The sequence below is a fragment of the Bos indicus genome, chromosome 1, assembly GCF_029378745.1.
Source record: "Bos indicus isolate NIAB-ARS_2022 breed Sahiwal x Tharparkar chromosome 1, NIAB-ARS_B.indTharparkar_mat_pri_1.0, whole genome shotgun sequence".
NCBI lineage: Eukaryota > Metazoa > Chordata > Mammalia > Artiodactyla > Bovidae > Bos > Bos indicus.
In genome coordinates this window covers 157484312-157498181 of record NC_091760.1, presented here as the reverse complement: position 1 = coordinate 157498181, position 13870 = coordinate 157484312, and the positions used below count along the sequence as shown (strand labels likewise).

At 45.2% G+C, this 13870-nt stretch overlaps 1 protein-coding gene across 3 annotated transcripts in view; it reads left to right on the top strand.

Annotated features, from left to right (window-relative positions):
- Positions 1–13870, top strand: part of EFHB (EF-hand domain family member B) — a 65405-nt gene that overhangs the window by 5610 nt on the left and 45925 nt on the right. For all 3 annotated transcript variants that reach the window (XM_019964680.2, XM_070797283.1, XM_019964689.2), the window contains exons 2-3: positions 11686–11748; positions 12917–13060. In XM_019964680.2, the coding sequence (XP_019820239.2) occupies positions 11686–11748; positions 12917–13060 (207 nt within the window). The remainder of the gene's footprint in view (positions 1–11685; positions 11749–12916; positions 13061–13870) is intronic.

The window sequence follows — 13870 nt, the reverse complement described above, 5'->3', positions numbered from 1 at the left end:
TAAAAATAGTCTATGAAATTCTTTAGGTATTATATGTCTTAGAGTATTTCCTTAGGATAGAGTCTCAGGAGAAGTCAAAGGATGAATCTTTTTCTGGTTCTTATTGCCAAATCACTTCCTTCCTGTAAGATTGTACCACTGAATTTTAAAAATTAATAATGATTTGTAAGGCATTGTTTTAATTCAAATTTATTTGATTTATAACAAGACTAAAAGCTGTTTCGTATGGTTGTTTTCATTTTTTAAAAAAATCCTTACATCTGGTCATCTTGCTGAGCTCTAATTGGTCTTTATTGCTTCCTGTTTCTTTTGGATTTACTGGGCAGATGATCATATTGACGCTGTGGCCTTTCCTTCTTTGATGTTTACAATTCTCACTTTAATTTCCTATCTCACTACACTTCCTATGATCAATAATAGAATACAGAAAGTCTCTTTTCAGACTTTAATGGGAATGATTCTAATGGTTCACCATTAAGTATTATATTTGTAATATCCATCCCCAATTTGCTAAGTATGTTTAAAAATCAGGAATAGAACTTGAGCTATGAAGAGCCTTCTCTGTATTTGTTGAAATACATCTTTTCTGAATTAGCATGGTTAATTTTATAATAGTGAACCATCTTCATATATTTGGGCTGAGCCCTACTTGGTTGTAATGTATTATTATTATTATATACTCTTGGATTTTATTTCCCAGATATTTACTAGGATTTTTGTATCCGTTTTTGTTCAGTTGCTAAGTCATGTCTGACTTTGCGATCCCATGGACTGCAGCACGCCAGGCCTCCCTGTCCATCGCCAACTCCCGGAGCTTACTCAAACCCTTGTCCATGGAGTTGGTGATGCCATCCAACCATCTCATCCTCTGGCGTCCCCTTCTCCTCCTGCCCTTAATCTTTCCCAGCATCAGGGTCTTTTCCAATGAGTCAGCTCTTCGCATCAGGTGGCTATAGTATTGGAGCTTCAGCTTCAGCATCAGTCCTTCCAATGAAAATTCAAGGTTGATTTCCTTTAGGATGGAGTGGTTTGATCTCCTTGCAGTCCAATTGGACAGAGTTTTCCTTTTTGTGTTATCTTTCTCTAAGTTTGGTGTTAAGGTAATGCTAATATGTGAAAAGGATTGGGAAGCCTTCCATATTTTCATTTTCTTTATACTTGCAACAGTTTAGATATTATGCATATTGTCTGCTTCTTGTAGACTTTGTAGAACTCATGTAGCTGAAAGGAAAAGAACAGGGGATCCCCAGTGTGCTCCCCGAGGGGTGGGATGGGGAAGCATTTGATGCCCTTGAGTTCATCCAGCCTCAGAGGAGGGAGGAAGTGCACGTGGATGGGGTCAAAACCCATGTTCAAGTTTGGCAGTGAGGACAGCTCAGATGGAAAAATCTAGCTGCTGAGCCTGCTGAAACCAGCCCCTGAAGACACCTGCTTTCCATCAGGCCATTCCAGTGTCCGGGGGAGGGACGCGTCTCTGTAAGGACTCCCGTCCTGTGGCAGCAGGCGAAGGTCTGCCCTGACGGATTACGAGACTCCCGGGGCCTTCTTGTCCTGAGCGACTAGTACACTGAGCTCTGAAGTACAAAGAGGAGAAAAGAAGGAACTTTACAAAGAAAAGTTTAAAAAAGACTCTGTTGTCTACAATGACTAGACAGTATGTTAGGTGCTGCTGCTGCTGCTAAGTCACTTCAGTCGTGTCCGACTCTGTGCGACCCCATAGACGGCAGCCCACCAGGCTCCCTGGGATTCTCCAAGCAAGAACACTGGAGTGGGTTGCCATTTCCTTCTCCAGTGCATGAAAGGGAAATGTGAAAGTGAAGTCGCTCAGTCATGTCCGACTCTTCGCGACCCCATGGACTGCAGCCTACCAGGCTCCTCCGTCCATGGGTTTTCCAGGCAAGAGTACTGGAGTGGGGTGCCATTGCCTTCTCCTGTTAGGTGCTAGGGCTGTGCAAAGATGAGAAATGATTCAGTACCTGCTTTCAAAACACCCTTACAACCCAGAGTCTTGTGATCAACAAACCAATGATTTTACACTGTGGTAAACGTCGTGCAAAGAGATGCCTTTTTCCCTTCTTGTTCTACACTAAGAGAAAATGAAAGTGAAAGTGTTACTTGCTTAGTCATGTCTGACTCTGCAATCCCAGGAATTGTAGCCTGCCAGGCTCCTCTGTCCATGGAACTCTTCAGGCAAGAATACTGGAGTAGGTAGCCATGCCCTTCTCCAGGGGATCTTCCTGACCCAGAGATTGAACCTGGGTCTCACGTGTTGTAGGCAGATTCTTTACCATCTGAGCCACAAGCGGAGCCCCTGATGGCTATTCAGGGAGTGGGTAGAGGCAAAAGGGTTACCCATTTGTAAATCTTATGAGAAACTGATAATCGTGCAAACCCTGGTACTCAAAAACAAGTCACAGGGCTTCTCTGGTGGCTCAGTGGTAAAAGAGTCTGCCTGCCAATGCAGGAGACACAGGTTCAATCCCTGGTCCGGGAGGATCCCATATGCCAAAGAGCAAGTAAGCCCACGAGCCACAGCTTTTGGGCCTGTGCTCTGGAGCCCGGGAACTGCAGCTACTGAGCCCACGTGCAGCAAGCACTGAAGGCCCAGCCCAGAGGCCGTTTACTGCAACGAGAGAGGCCACTGCAGTGAGAAGTCTGCACCACAGCTAGAGAGTAACGCCTCTCACTGCACCTAGAGGAAAGCCCAGCACAGCCAAAAATAAATACATAAATAAAAAAATTTTTTTGAACTCCTAATTTTTGTCTGAATTTGCAAAGAGCCAATTTGGGCAGAATTCTCAGAAGTGGATGGTTTCATTTGCATGATGGGTTCAGGGTCTAATGGGCAGAAAGATTGATGCTCTCACTCCTCTTTTTTGATGAGATGTCCAGAGTTAGGGATAGTGATCTATGAGTAAGACAGTGATCTTGACGAAGGGAGACATGGAACCCTTGTATTAGCCTACCCTGCATTCGGAGAGTGGACGACTATGGGCTGGTGGATCTTTCACAGCTGAAAATGGTCTTGTATCAACCTTTCTGAGTTGACCTGAATCTTGGGAACCAATGACGTGAAGTGACAGGGGGACTTGGTCCCTGAAACCTGTGTTTTGAGGGCTGACTGACAAGGTGGCCAAGTGAGGTGGCCCGGGTGTGGCAAGGACGGAGTGCGGAGCCGGTCAGCGGGCTGGGAGTTTGTTTGCACACAGAGAGCCTGAGCAGGAAGGCAAAGACAGGATGGTAGGAGCCAGGCTTCTTACTGGCAGAGAAACAAGTCACAAATACAAAAATGAGAAGGTGGAAGGAATCCTGCTGTGTGACTTGTAATTGGAGGTGTCAGTGGAAACTCATGGTATATCTGCATATCTATATCTAGATAGCTTTACATTTGTAGAGCTTTATTTATTTATAGGGCTTCCCTGGTAGCTCAGCTGGTAAAGTATCCGCCTGCAATGCAGGAGACCCTGGTGTGATTCCTGGGTTAGGAAGCTCCCCTGGAGAAACGATAGGCTACCTGCTCCAGTATTCATTAGCTTCCCCAGTGGCTCAGATGGTGAAGAATCTGCCTGCAATGTGGAAGATCTGGGTTTGATCCCTGGGTTTGGAAGATCCCCTGGAGGAGGGCATGACAACCCACTCTAGTATTCTTGCCTGGAGAATCCCCATGGACAGAGGAGCCTGGTGGGCTACGGTCCATGGGGTCACAGAGTCGGACATGACTGAGCAACTAACCACACACTACGGTTATATCTATATCTATGTCTATATCCTTGTCAATGTCTAAGCTAGATACATTTAATTAAATAGAATATTGTAGAACTGATATAGCTGCGAGTGTGTGGGGGAGTGCATATATCTCCCATTTCCTAACTTCATCCTCTAAGAGGATCTGGAAGTAATGTTTATCTCGTAGCAATGAGCACACCAGAACCTGGATCTTGATTTCTAAACATCATTCTCTATTAAAGGGAATCAGGACTCTGGGGGAATGAGGACTCTAGGGCTGGTGTATTATAATATGAACTTGGAACACTTTTGAGAGCCAAAAAGTAAGAAAACGCTCAAAGAATATTGCAGATATCTCAAAGTGGTGCAGAAACAAGTCTGAAAGGGCTCCTGGAGGGGTTCCACCGAACTATTATACTTTGAGCATTCAACACCATTGCTACTGACTAAAGGGGAAGGGGGGAGGGATAACTTCGGAGTATGGAATTCAGATACACACAGTGCCAGGCATAAAACAGACAAACAAGGACCTGCTGATAGCACAGCCAACTGTAGCCAGTGCCCTGGAACAACCTATTATGGAAAACAATGAAGTGAATTTATACATAAAAAGGAATTTATTGAAAATTTCTTTATGAATTGAACATCCATAAGCATTTTATGAATTGAAAATAGTTAATTTATATACATGAACTGAATCACTTTGCTGTAACAATATTGTAAATCAACTACTTCAATTAAAAATTGCCATTGAATAAAATAGAAATCCATGTACTTAATACGGATATAAAAACATGAATGATTAAATAAATAGTAAGGAAAGAGAGTTTCCTTTCAGTTTAATTCCAGTTAATAAATGTAGATGAAATGATGGAATTAAAGAAATGACAATTTGGCAACCATCACAGTAGCAATGGTTTAGACAAGAATCATCAGCAGATGTTAGAACAGTAGGTAAAAGTTTAGGGACTTCCCTGGCGATCCAGTGGTTAAGCAGCTGCCCTTCCACTGCAGGGGTGGCCAGGTGGGGCTGGCGAGGGGGCAGGTTCGATCCCTGGTTGGGGAACTAAGATCCCACATGCCGTGTGGAGTGCCAGGTTTAGTGAGGGACTGCATATTTACAAAGAATATTTTTTTAATTTGTAGTAGATCCACAGTGTGTTAATTTCTGCTTTATTGCAAAGTTACTCAGTTATAAATGTATGCAGTCTTCTTTATATTCTCTTCCATTGTGGGTTATCACAGGATATCGAGTACAGTTCCTGTGCCATACAGTAGGGCCTTGTTTATCCGTTCTACAGGATAATTATTGATGACAAACTTTACCGAGGAGAAACCTAGCAGGCTTTATTCTTTAGGGAGCAAAGCTGACCCCACCAGTCAGCGGACAAGTTGACCGCGTTTGCTCCCTGAGGAAAAACACAGCGTTCTTTCTGTGATGTCCCTGACAAACATGTATAACTTTAATCATAAGAGAACACTAGTCAAACCCAAACTGAGGCACAACGAACAAAATAACTGGCCTACACTCAAAAAACGTCAAGGTCACAAAAGACAAGAGAACATTAGGAACCGTTCCCAACAGAAGAAGACAGCGGAGACGGGAGACGTAAAGGCCGTGCGCGTGTGCTGGGCGCCGCGGCACCGGGGCCTGACCGCCTGGGGCCCGCTGGGCAGGGGGCGTAGGCGCAGGGGCGCCGGCTGACCGCCTTGCCCCGGGCGGCTGCGGCGTTCCTTCTGCAGGCTGCGCTCCCGGAGACACAGCCTGGCAGGGACCCTAGAGCAGAGCCGGTCTGCCCGACCAGACCCCGGGACCACGCCCTGGCCTTGCCCGAGTGTTCCCAGAGCCGTGCTGTGATCCAAGGCTCTTCCTTCCTAACGCCTCCCCCTGCCCTCCCTTCACAGGGAACCTCCCTGCCCACCCTGCGCCCCCCGCTCCCCGCATCTGTCACAGATGTTCTTCTGCTTCTCAGAGGAACGAACCAACCAGTCATCGCTCTGCCCCTGGGTTTGCTCCCTCTGCTGGGGCCCCTGGTGTTTGAATGAGGTCTTTACAGTAAATACTCTCCTGAGTTTTGTGGCCTGTAGTATTTTTTTTTTTTTAAGATAATAAACCACGAGGAAAAAGAAAATAAAAGAGGAGACAGCAGTTTTAAAATTATCAACATGTTTTGGAAAATAGGAAGATGGCGATATGGCCACTGATTTTGCATGCGGAGGTGAAATCTGCCAGAAATCAGGTAGTCATGTCTACCTGAAATGATCCTATTTGCCTGGGAAAAGCCCCGAGAAGCTCAGCCCGCGCAATCAGATGTAGTAAAGCTGGTCCCCTCCTTCGCCCCCGTCTCCCACGATTCCCACCTCTCCGCGCCAGCTCGTGCTCCCTGCTACCGGAACCGTGGATTTATTTTCCCAGAGTGGCTTTTGGAATCAAAAGACACCAAGCTGAAGATAAGGCAGGGGCCAGAAAGGAAACTCGCACCTTCTGTCTGCGGTTTCCCCAGCGCAGCCCGGGCGGCCAGAGGCTGGGTGGGGACCACCCTCTCAGCAGCAGGCAGGGTGGAGAGACGGGGCATAGCGGATCAGAGGAGAGACCTGCTTGGGTTCAATATCCGCCGGTATGTGAGCCGAGTAACCCTGTCGCTCAGCCTCACCGTGCCTCCGTTTGCTCACGACGGGGATGATAACAGCATCTACCTCCTGGAAATCATCCCGAAGTGAACTAACACGCAGGAAGCCCTGAGAACAGCACAACATAGATGCTGTGCTTTACAATCGGATTTCCACCGTTACTATTCTCTGGAAATTCTGAACTCTACTGAGGACTCTACTGAGATAAAGGCAGCCTCGTCATCTGATCGCTTTACAGGAAAGTCCAAGACTCAACAAGCCCTGTAACACAGCCATCTCTGGGGAGCCGGAAACTGGGTAAGGATCAGAGGCCAGCTTGAAGGGAGGGGCTGAAACAAGCAAACAGAAGACCCAGACAGAACAGGGAAAAGGTAAGCCCACAGGAAGTTAGTCCAGAAGTAAAAGAGGTTGCACTTGTAAGACAAGATTGGAACCTTTAAAAGAACAGCCAAGGAAGAAGGAAGAACATTTTAGAACATAATATAAGGTATTTGGATAGTCTAAATAAACATTTAGCAGAGGATTGGAGGATGCAGTCAAAGACATCTAGACATGAACGCAAATGCCCTGGAGGCAAAAGGGAGAGCCTCAAAGTGGATCATTGTCCCGTTTCTCAGGTTGGGGGGTCACTAGTACCAGCTGAGCACCGCCCCCCCCCGACTTTAGAGCTGGGGAGGAGAACTTAAGGTGGCCATCACAGTTGCTCCTATTTTTCAGTCTGTTTTTGGCTGCCCCGGGTCTCCGTGGCTGCACGAAGGCGTTCTCTGCTGCAGTGAGCAGGGCTGCTCTCTGGCCGCGGTGCAGCTCCTTGCCGGGAGCACGGGCCCTGGGCCTGTGGTTGCACAGCTGAGGTGCCCGGCTCCGCTGCTCCAAGGCGCCTGGGATCTTCCTGAGCCAGGGCTCCAATCTGTGTCTCCGGCATTGGCAGGTGGATTAGCAAACACGGAACCACCAGGGAAGCCCCTGCTCCTGTGTTCTGGCCTGGTTCTGCATACACTTCGGCTCATTTTTATTTCTAGCGCTCCTGTAGCTGTTTGCCTTCTATTTGACATTGTTTATAGACTTTTTGATAACCCCTCATTGCTTTCTTTTGCTTAATAAAGCAATACATACTAAAATATTGAGAAAACAACACAGAAGAAAATAAAAGCACGTGCAAGTTCACCACTGCAGCCATGAAATGAAGACACTTGCTCCTTAAAAGGAAAGCTATGACGAATCTAGACAGTGTATTAAAAAACAGAGACCTCACTTTGCTGACAGAGGTCTGTCTAGTCAGAGCTATGGTTTTTCCAGTGGTCATGTATGGATGTGAGAGTTGGACCATAAAGAAGGCTGAGCACCGAAGAAAGCACCAAAAGCACCACATACTTTCGAACTGTGGTGTTGGAGAAGACTCTTGAGAGTCCCTTGGACTGCAAGGAGATCCAACCAGTCCATCCTAAAGGAGATCAGTCCTGAATAATCATTGGAAAGACTGGTGCTGAAACTGAAACTCCAATATTTTTGCCACCTGATGCGAAGAATTGACCCATTGGAAACGACCCTGATGGTGGGAAAGATTGAAAGCAAAAGGGGAAGGGACGACAGAGGATGAGGTGGTTAGATAGCATCACCAACTCAACGGACATGAGTTGCAGCAAACTCCGGGAGATTGTGAAGGACAGAGGAGCCTGGTGTGCTGCAGTCCACGGGGGTCTCGAAATCAGACATGACTGAGTGACTCAACAACAACAAAAAGAAACGTCACCACTCAGAAATGGCAATCACAGCTCACAACTTGTTGTCTCTGCGTTATGTGCGTATTGCCAACAGAGATGTGAGTCTGTGAATTTGTACAATACAAATTTATATCTCTGTTTTAAATTCATGTTGTCTCATGAGCATTTAAAATGGTTTATATACATGGTTATATACATGGAATGGTTTAAACCATTCCATGATAGCATATCATTTGAAAGTAACATATTTTATTTAACCATTTGCCTATTGTTGCATATTTAGCAGTTTATTTATACAATTAATACCGAAGTTCATTTTGTTTGTCTCTTACTGCGCCACTTGAGAAATCACACAACAGATTTTCACCAAACTTGGGGAGTATGTTTGGAATGCGCTCAAATACACAGATTCAAAATGTAGGCTATGAAGAAAAGAGTATATTCATGTCTTGGAACTTGACAGAGAAACAATAGGGAAGGGAAAATAATTTTCCTTCTACCTTTCTGAGCTCTAGGCTAGAACCTTCTGTGACGAAAGACATTAACAAGAGAAAGACAAACATGTTTATTAACATGTATACCTCATATGTACACGGAAAAAACCCAGGAAAACGGAGGAAGCCCAAGATGGCTCAAGACACCACTTTAAGTACCATTTAGCTAAGACAAAAAAAAAGATGTTAACAGAGAACTATTTCAGTATCCTGTGATAAAGCATAATGGAAAAGAATATTTTAATAAATATGTATAACTTAGTTCTTTTGCTATACAGCAGAAACTAACACAACATTGTAAATCAACTATACTTCAATTTAAAAAAAAGTTCATGTAACTATGAGAAAAACAAAAAAGAATTGGTGCCAAAAGAAGGCCAGCTGCGGCAGGTGACCAGGGAGGGCGTGGTAAGCAAGGGGAAGGCTTATTACACAGCTTACACTGGTATCTTCGCCATTGATAAAGGTGTCTGGACATTTAGATTCAAACTTCTCTTCCTCATACAGGGGAGGAGACATGTTTACAGTGATGTCTTTTGCAAAATGCATGCAATCCTTACAAAAGGGCAACTTCTACTCCATTTTCAGAGCTTCTCTCGTGTCTGCTATCTATTAAAGTGATTGGTTCAATGTAATCCTTATGCCAAAGAGGCATATTTGGGGGTGGTGAGTTCTGCATCCTTCATACCTCAAGCTGATGCGCAGTCATCCTTGAGAACGACTGAAATAAGCAGAGCTCTGTGACTGGCGGAGATGGACACATGTGTTATGATGACTCCACAGACGGAAATCAGATACAATGACTTCCATCTTTGTGCCCCCGATCAAGTGACCTGAGGACATTGAAACCTGATTATAGCCACTGATCTGGGGTCACACTGCTTTCCAAGTGGGCAGCTCTGGGAGGATAGCAAGTGTTTTTGTCCAGTGAAATGTTTGCACGATGGAAACCTGGAGTATCTGCTGTCAAACACTCGAAGGGACGTGGATGAGGGACAAGCAGACTCAGGCCATGGACCGATGGGCCTGTCAGTCCAGCCGTCCTTCCTTCTGTCTCTCTAACCGTCTGTCATCTGGACAGTAGCTGCCCTGGGTGTCCCCAGCTTTATGAAGTAATCTTTCCATTAAATATTTAAAAGAATGGCTGGCACTCATGTAACATGTATAGTAAGAGCAACTTTATGTTCCCTGATACTGCTGGGATTTCTTATAATTTCCAGCTGAATTAAAAAATTACTTGTATCTCAAAATTAAAGGAAATGGAAAAGGTCACATATGTCTCCTCTCTTTTTCCCACCCTCTTCAGCTCAAGTTAGAGCACAGTCCCTCTCCTTTTTCACACAGGACTCTTCTCCCTTTGTGCAGTTATAAGTAGAATTTACTCCAGGTCTGGCATTAAGGCTGGGCTGTGTGTCACTGGCCAGTTCTCATCCTGGGTCCCTGGCCTCTGACCTCACTGTTTCATCTTTCCCTCCATTCACTTTTCGCTCAATTTTTCTTTCCTTTCTTCCTATTTTATTTTATTTATTTATTTATTTTTTGTGCCATACCATGCAGCATGAAGGATCTTAGTGTCCCAACAAGGGATCACACTTGTACCCCTGTGTTGGGAGCACAGAGCCCTGACCAGTGGACCATCAGGCAAGTCTCCTCTCAATCTGACTAGTCATCTCCCTTAATCCTTCCTTAGTCTGTCCCATCAGGAGTTCCTACTTGCTTTGTTGTTGTTGCTTTAGTCGCTCAGGTGTGTCCAACACTTTTGCAACCCCACAGACTGTAGCCCGCAAGGCAAGAATACTGGAGTGGGTTGCCATTTCCTTCTCCAGGGGCTCTTCCTTACCCAGGGATAGAATCTGCCTCTCCTGCATCGGCAGGCAAATTCTTAACCACTGAGCCAGGAGGGAAGCCCCATTCTTTGGCAAAGCAGTTAAATTCTCTGTCTGAGCATGTCTGTGGGCACCCTCTTTTGCACTCAGATGTCATCAAGATACTCTCTTAATCTTGTTGGTTCTCCTTCTAAGAGGAATTCTGCAGTTAACGTTCATCTTCATAAAAAACTCCCACGTATTCATCTGTATCCATCTGTCTGTGTTGTCACCCAGCCATCCCTCATTTATCTGATCAGTCTACTTCTGTACAGTCATCCCTCCACCCAACTCTCAGCCTCTCTGCTTTTCCCCGATTCTCCCCAGCCCCCTCCAGAGACCTAGAACACTCTTACGGGAAGTTTCTTTCTCTCGGTTTTTTAAAGAGAAACTTATGCTTTGCAAAAATAGCTATCAGCTGCCTTGAAATGATAAAGGGGAAATAGATACGAGATGCATGGCTGGGAACGAGCAGTTATAATCTTTGCTTGGGCAAGAGAAGGACAGATAAGACCCAGATTAGAAATAAGTGAACAAAGCCAAGTGACGTTAGGACCATTCACAGAAGGAGCTTGGCCGGGGGGGGGACACGTTCTTATATATCAAAAGCCAGGGTGTTGGCGGAAATATACCCGTAATGCAAGCACACGCATGCACACTCAGAAATGCTTATTGTTTGTGTTTAGCTTGAATTCGGTCACAGCCCCACTGTACTGATGATAATAAAGTGAAAGTGAAGTCGCTCAGTCGTGTCCGACTCTTTGCGATCCTGTGGACTGTAGCCTACCAGGCTCCTCCGTCCATGGGATTTTCCAGGCAAGAGTACTGGAGTGGGTTGCCATCTCCTTCCCCAGGGGATTTTCCTGAGCCAGGGACTGAACCCAGGTCTCCTGCATTGCAGGCATATGGTTTACGCTCTGAGCCACCAGGGAAGCCCGTGATGATAGGACAGCTGATACTTAACCTGTGAACTGTGGCAAGGTATTTCTGAGAGTGGAGTCCCTTAGCAGGCTGCAGAGTTCAGAAACTGCAAAAAAAAAAAAAGGTAAACTCAAAATATACATAGCGCCTAATGTTTGTATTTTACCTCAGGATGGTTTTAGATCTGGTATTTGTTTTTCCTGTTTTTCTTTTTGTGTTAAGTAGTTGAAGTGTTAGAAGCATAGGCCAAATTGGAAATACATTGCTTTCTTCAAAACACCCTCCCTGTACCTTCACAATGACCGATTACTGCTCTTCTCTCCTTAGGCAGGGAAAGTTCTTCCGATTGGATACAGAGCTGCAACCTGCTTGACGGAAAGATTCCCCAGGGTGAGTGTTTTCAACATGCATTTGTGTGAATCTAAGATAAACAGCATTCTACATTCCTTATGAGAGTTGCATAACTTTAATGTGGTCCATTTGGATTTTTTTTTTTTTTTTACTATAAGACCTTCTGTTGAGTTGAATGAGGAAATGAAAATCCCAGGCTTACAATTTCCAGCTCTATGAAAACTACTGGAGTTTTCCATTTATTTAGATTGGAAATAGTCTTTTATGGTATTCTTCCTAACCTAAATACTTCCCGGTTGCTTTCTAAATGTGACTTATTTTTATTGGAGTATAGCTGATTTCTGATGATTTCTGATGTTCTGTTAGTTTCAGGAACACAGCAAAGTGAATCATTTATATATATATACCTATATCCACTCTTTCTTAGGTTCTTTTCCCATGAAGGTAGAGTTCCCTGTGCTGTACAGTAGGTTCTTACTGGTTACCTATTTTATATATAGCAGTGTGTATACGTTAATCCCAACTCCTAATTTATCCTCCACCTCCTTTCCCCTTTGGTAACCATAATTCTACATCTGTGACTCTTTCTGCTTTGTAGATAAGTTCATTTTATCATTTTTCTAGATTTCAGATATAAGGCATATCATGATATCTGTCTTTTTCTGTCTGACTTACTTCACTCAGTGTGATAATCTAGTGTGACATTTTCTAGATATAAGGCATATCATGATATCTGTCTTTCTCTGACTTACTTCACTCAGTGTGATAATCGAGTGTGACATTTTCTAGACATAAGGCATATCATGATATCTGTCTTTCTCTGACTTACTTCACTCAGTGTGATAACCGAGTGTGACATTTCCTAGACGTAAGGCACACCACGATGCCTGTCTCTCTCTGACTGACTTCACTCAGTGTGATAACCGAGTGTGATTAAGGCACATCACGATGCCTGTCTCTCTCTGACTGACTCTGTGACAATCTCTAGGTCTATCCATGGTGCTGCAGCTAAAGATAACTTTGAAAATATGCTGTTTATTTCCATTAAACAACTTTCAAGATGCTTTATTACTGGGTGCTGGAGCTCCCCAGTACTTGTTATACTCATGTAATGAAAGATGTTCCTTGATTGGTATAGATCTGTCTTGCTGATATCAATCAACTGTATTTGATGATTCATTCTATTTTCTTCTCTCACTGTTGACAGCTAATGACCCCACCTGAGGCAAAAAAATTTTTCAACTTCAGATACCCACCTGCTGGAGCCGAAAGAGTATTTTACGGCAGAGCAAATGATCCTCAAATCGCACCTTCCTTGACACACGGAATAAGGTCGAAAATTTCGATACCGGTAACTTCTTCTCTGTTTTTCCCTGTATGTTATTCACCTCCAAGGGGGAAAAAATGCATAAATGAAGTGTTAGTGAAATCATCACTTCCAACCTCCTTCCCGCTCTTAATGAAAAATCCAAGCGGCAGTAGGCAAGACAGTGAGTGCGGGAAAGTCAACGGCGTAAGCTCCAGACTGCGTATTGTCCCCTTGGATGATACAAGCTGAGCCGCACTTCATTTTCCCACGGTAAAAAGGGGTGGGCTTCCCCGATAGCTCAGCCGGTTAAGAATCCGCCTGCAATGCAGGAGGCCCCAGTTCGATTCCTGAGTCAGGAGGATCCCCCGGCGAACAATTCCTGAGTCGGGAAGATCCCCTGGAGAAGGCCGAGGCTACCCACTCCAGTATTCTTGGCTTCCCTGGTGGCTCAGCTGGTAAAGAATCTGCCTACAATATGGGAGCCCTGGGTTCGATCCCTGGGTTGGGAAGATCCCCTGGAGAAGGGAAAGGCTACCCACTCCAGTGTTCTGGCCTGGAGAATCCCAGTCCAGAGTCGGACACGACTGAGCACTAACACTTGCACTTTCATGGTAAAGAGAGGTGCTGTCAAGGTTCAGTAAGGCGTGGCGAGGACAGAGGCTGGGTGCCGCTGGAGACCTCAGCGCGCTGGTGCGGGCACTGTGTGCACCCGGGGTGTCCGTGTTATCTGCTCCGGACTGAACAGACAGTCCCGGGGCAGAAGGCCGGCTCTTGCAACTGCAGGAAGCCTGTGGGGCTCTCGTGGCTCTTGTGCTCATCATTCCCACTCCTCTGGAATATTCGAGCTGCGAA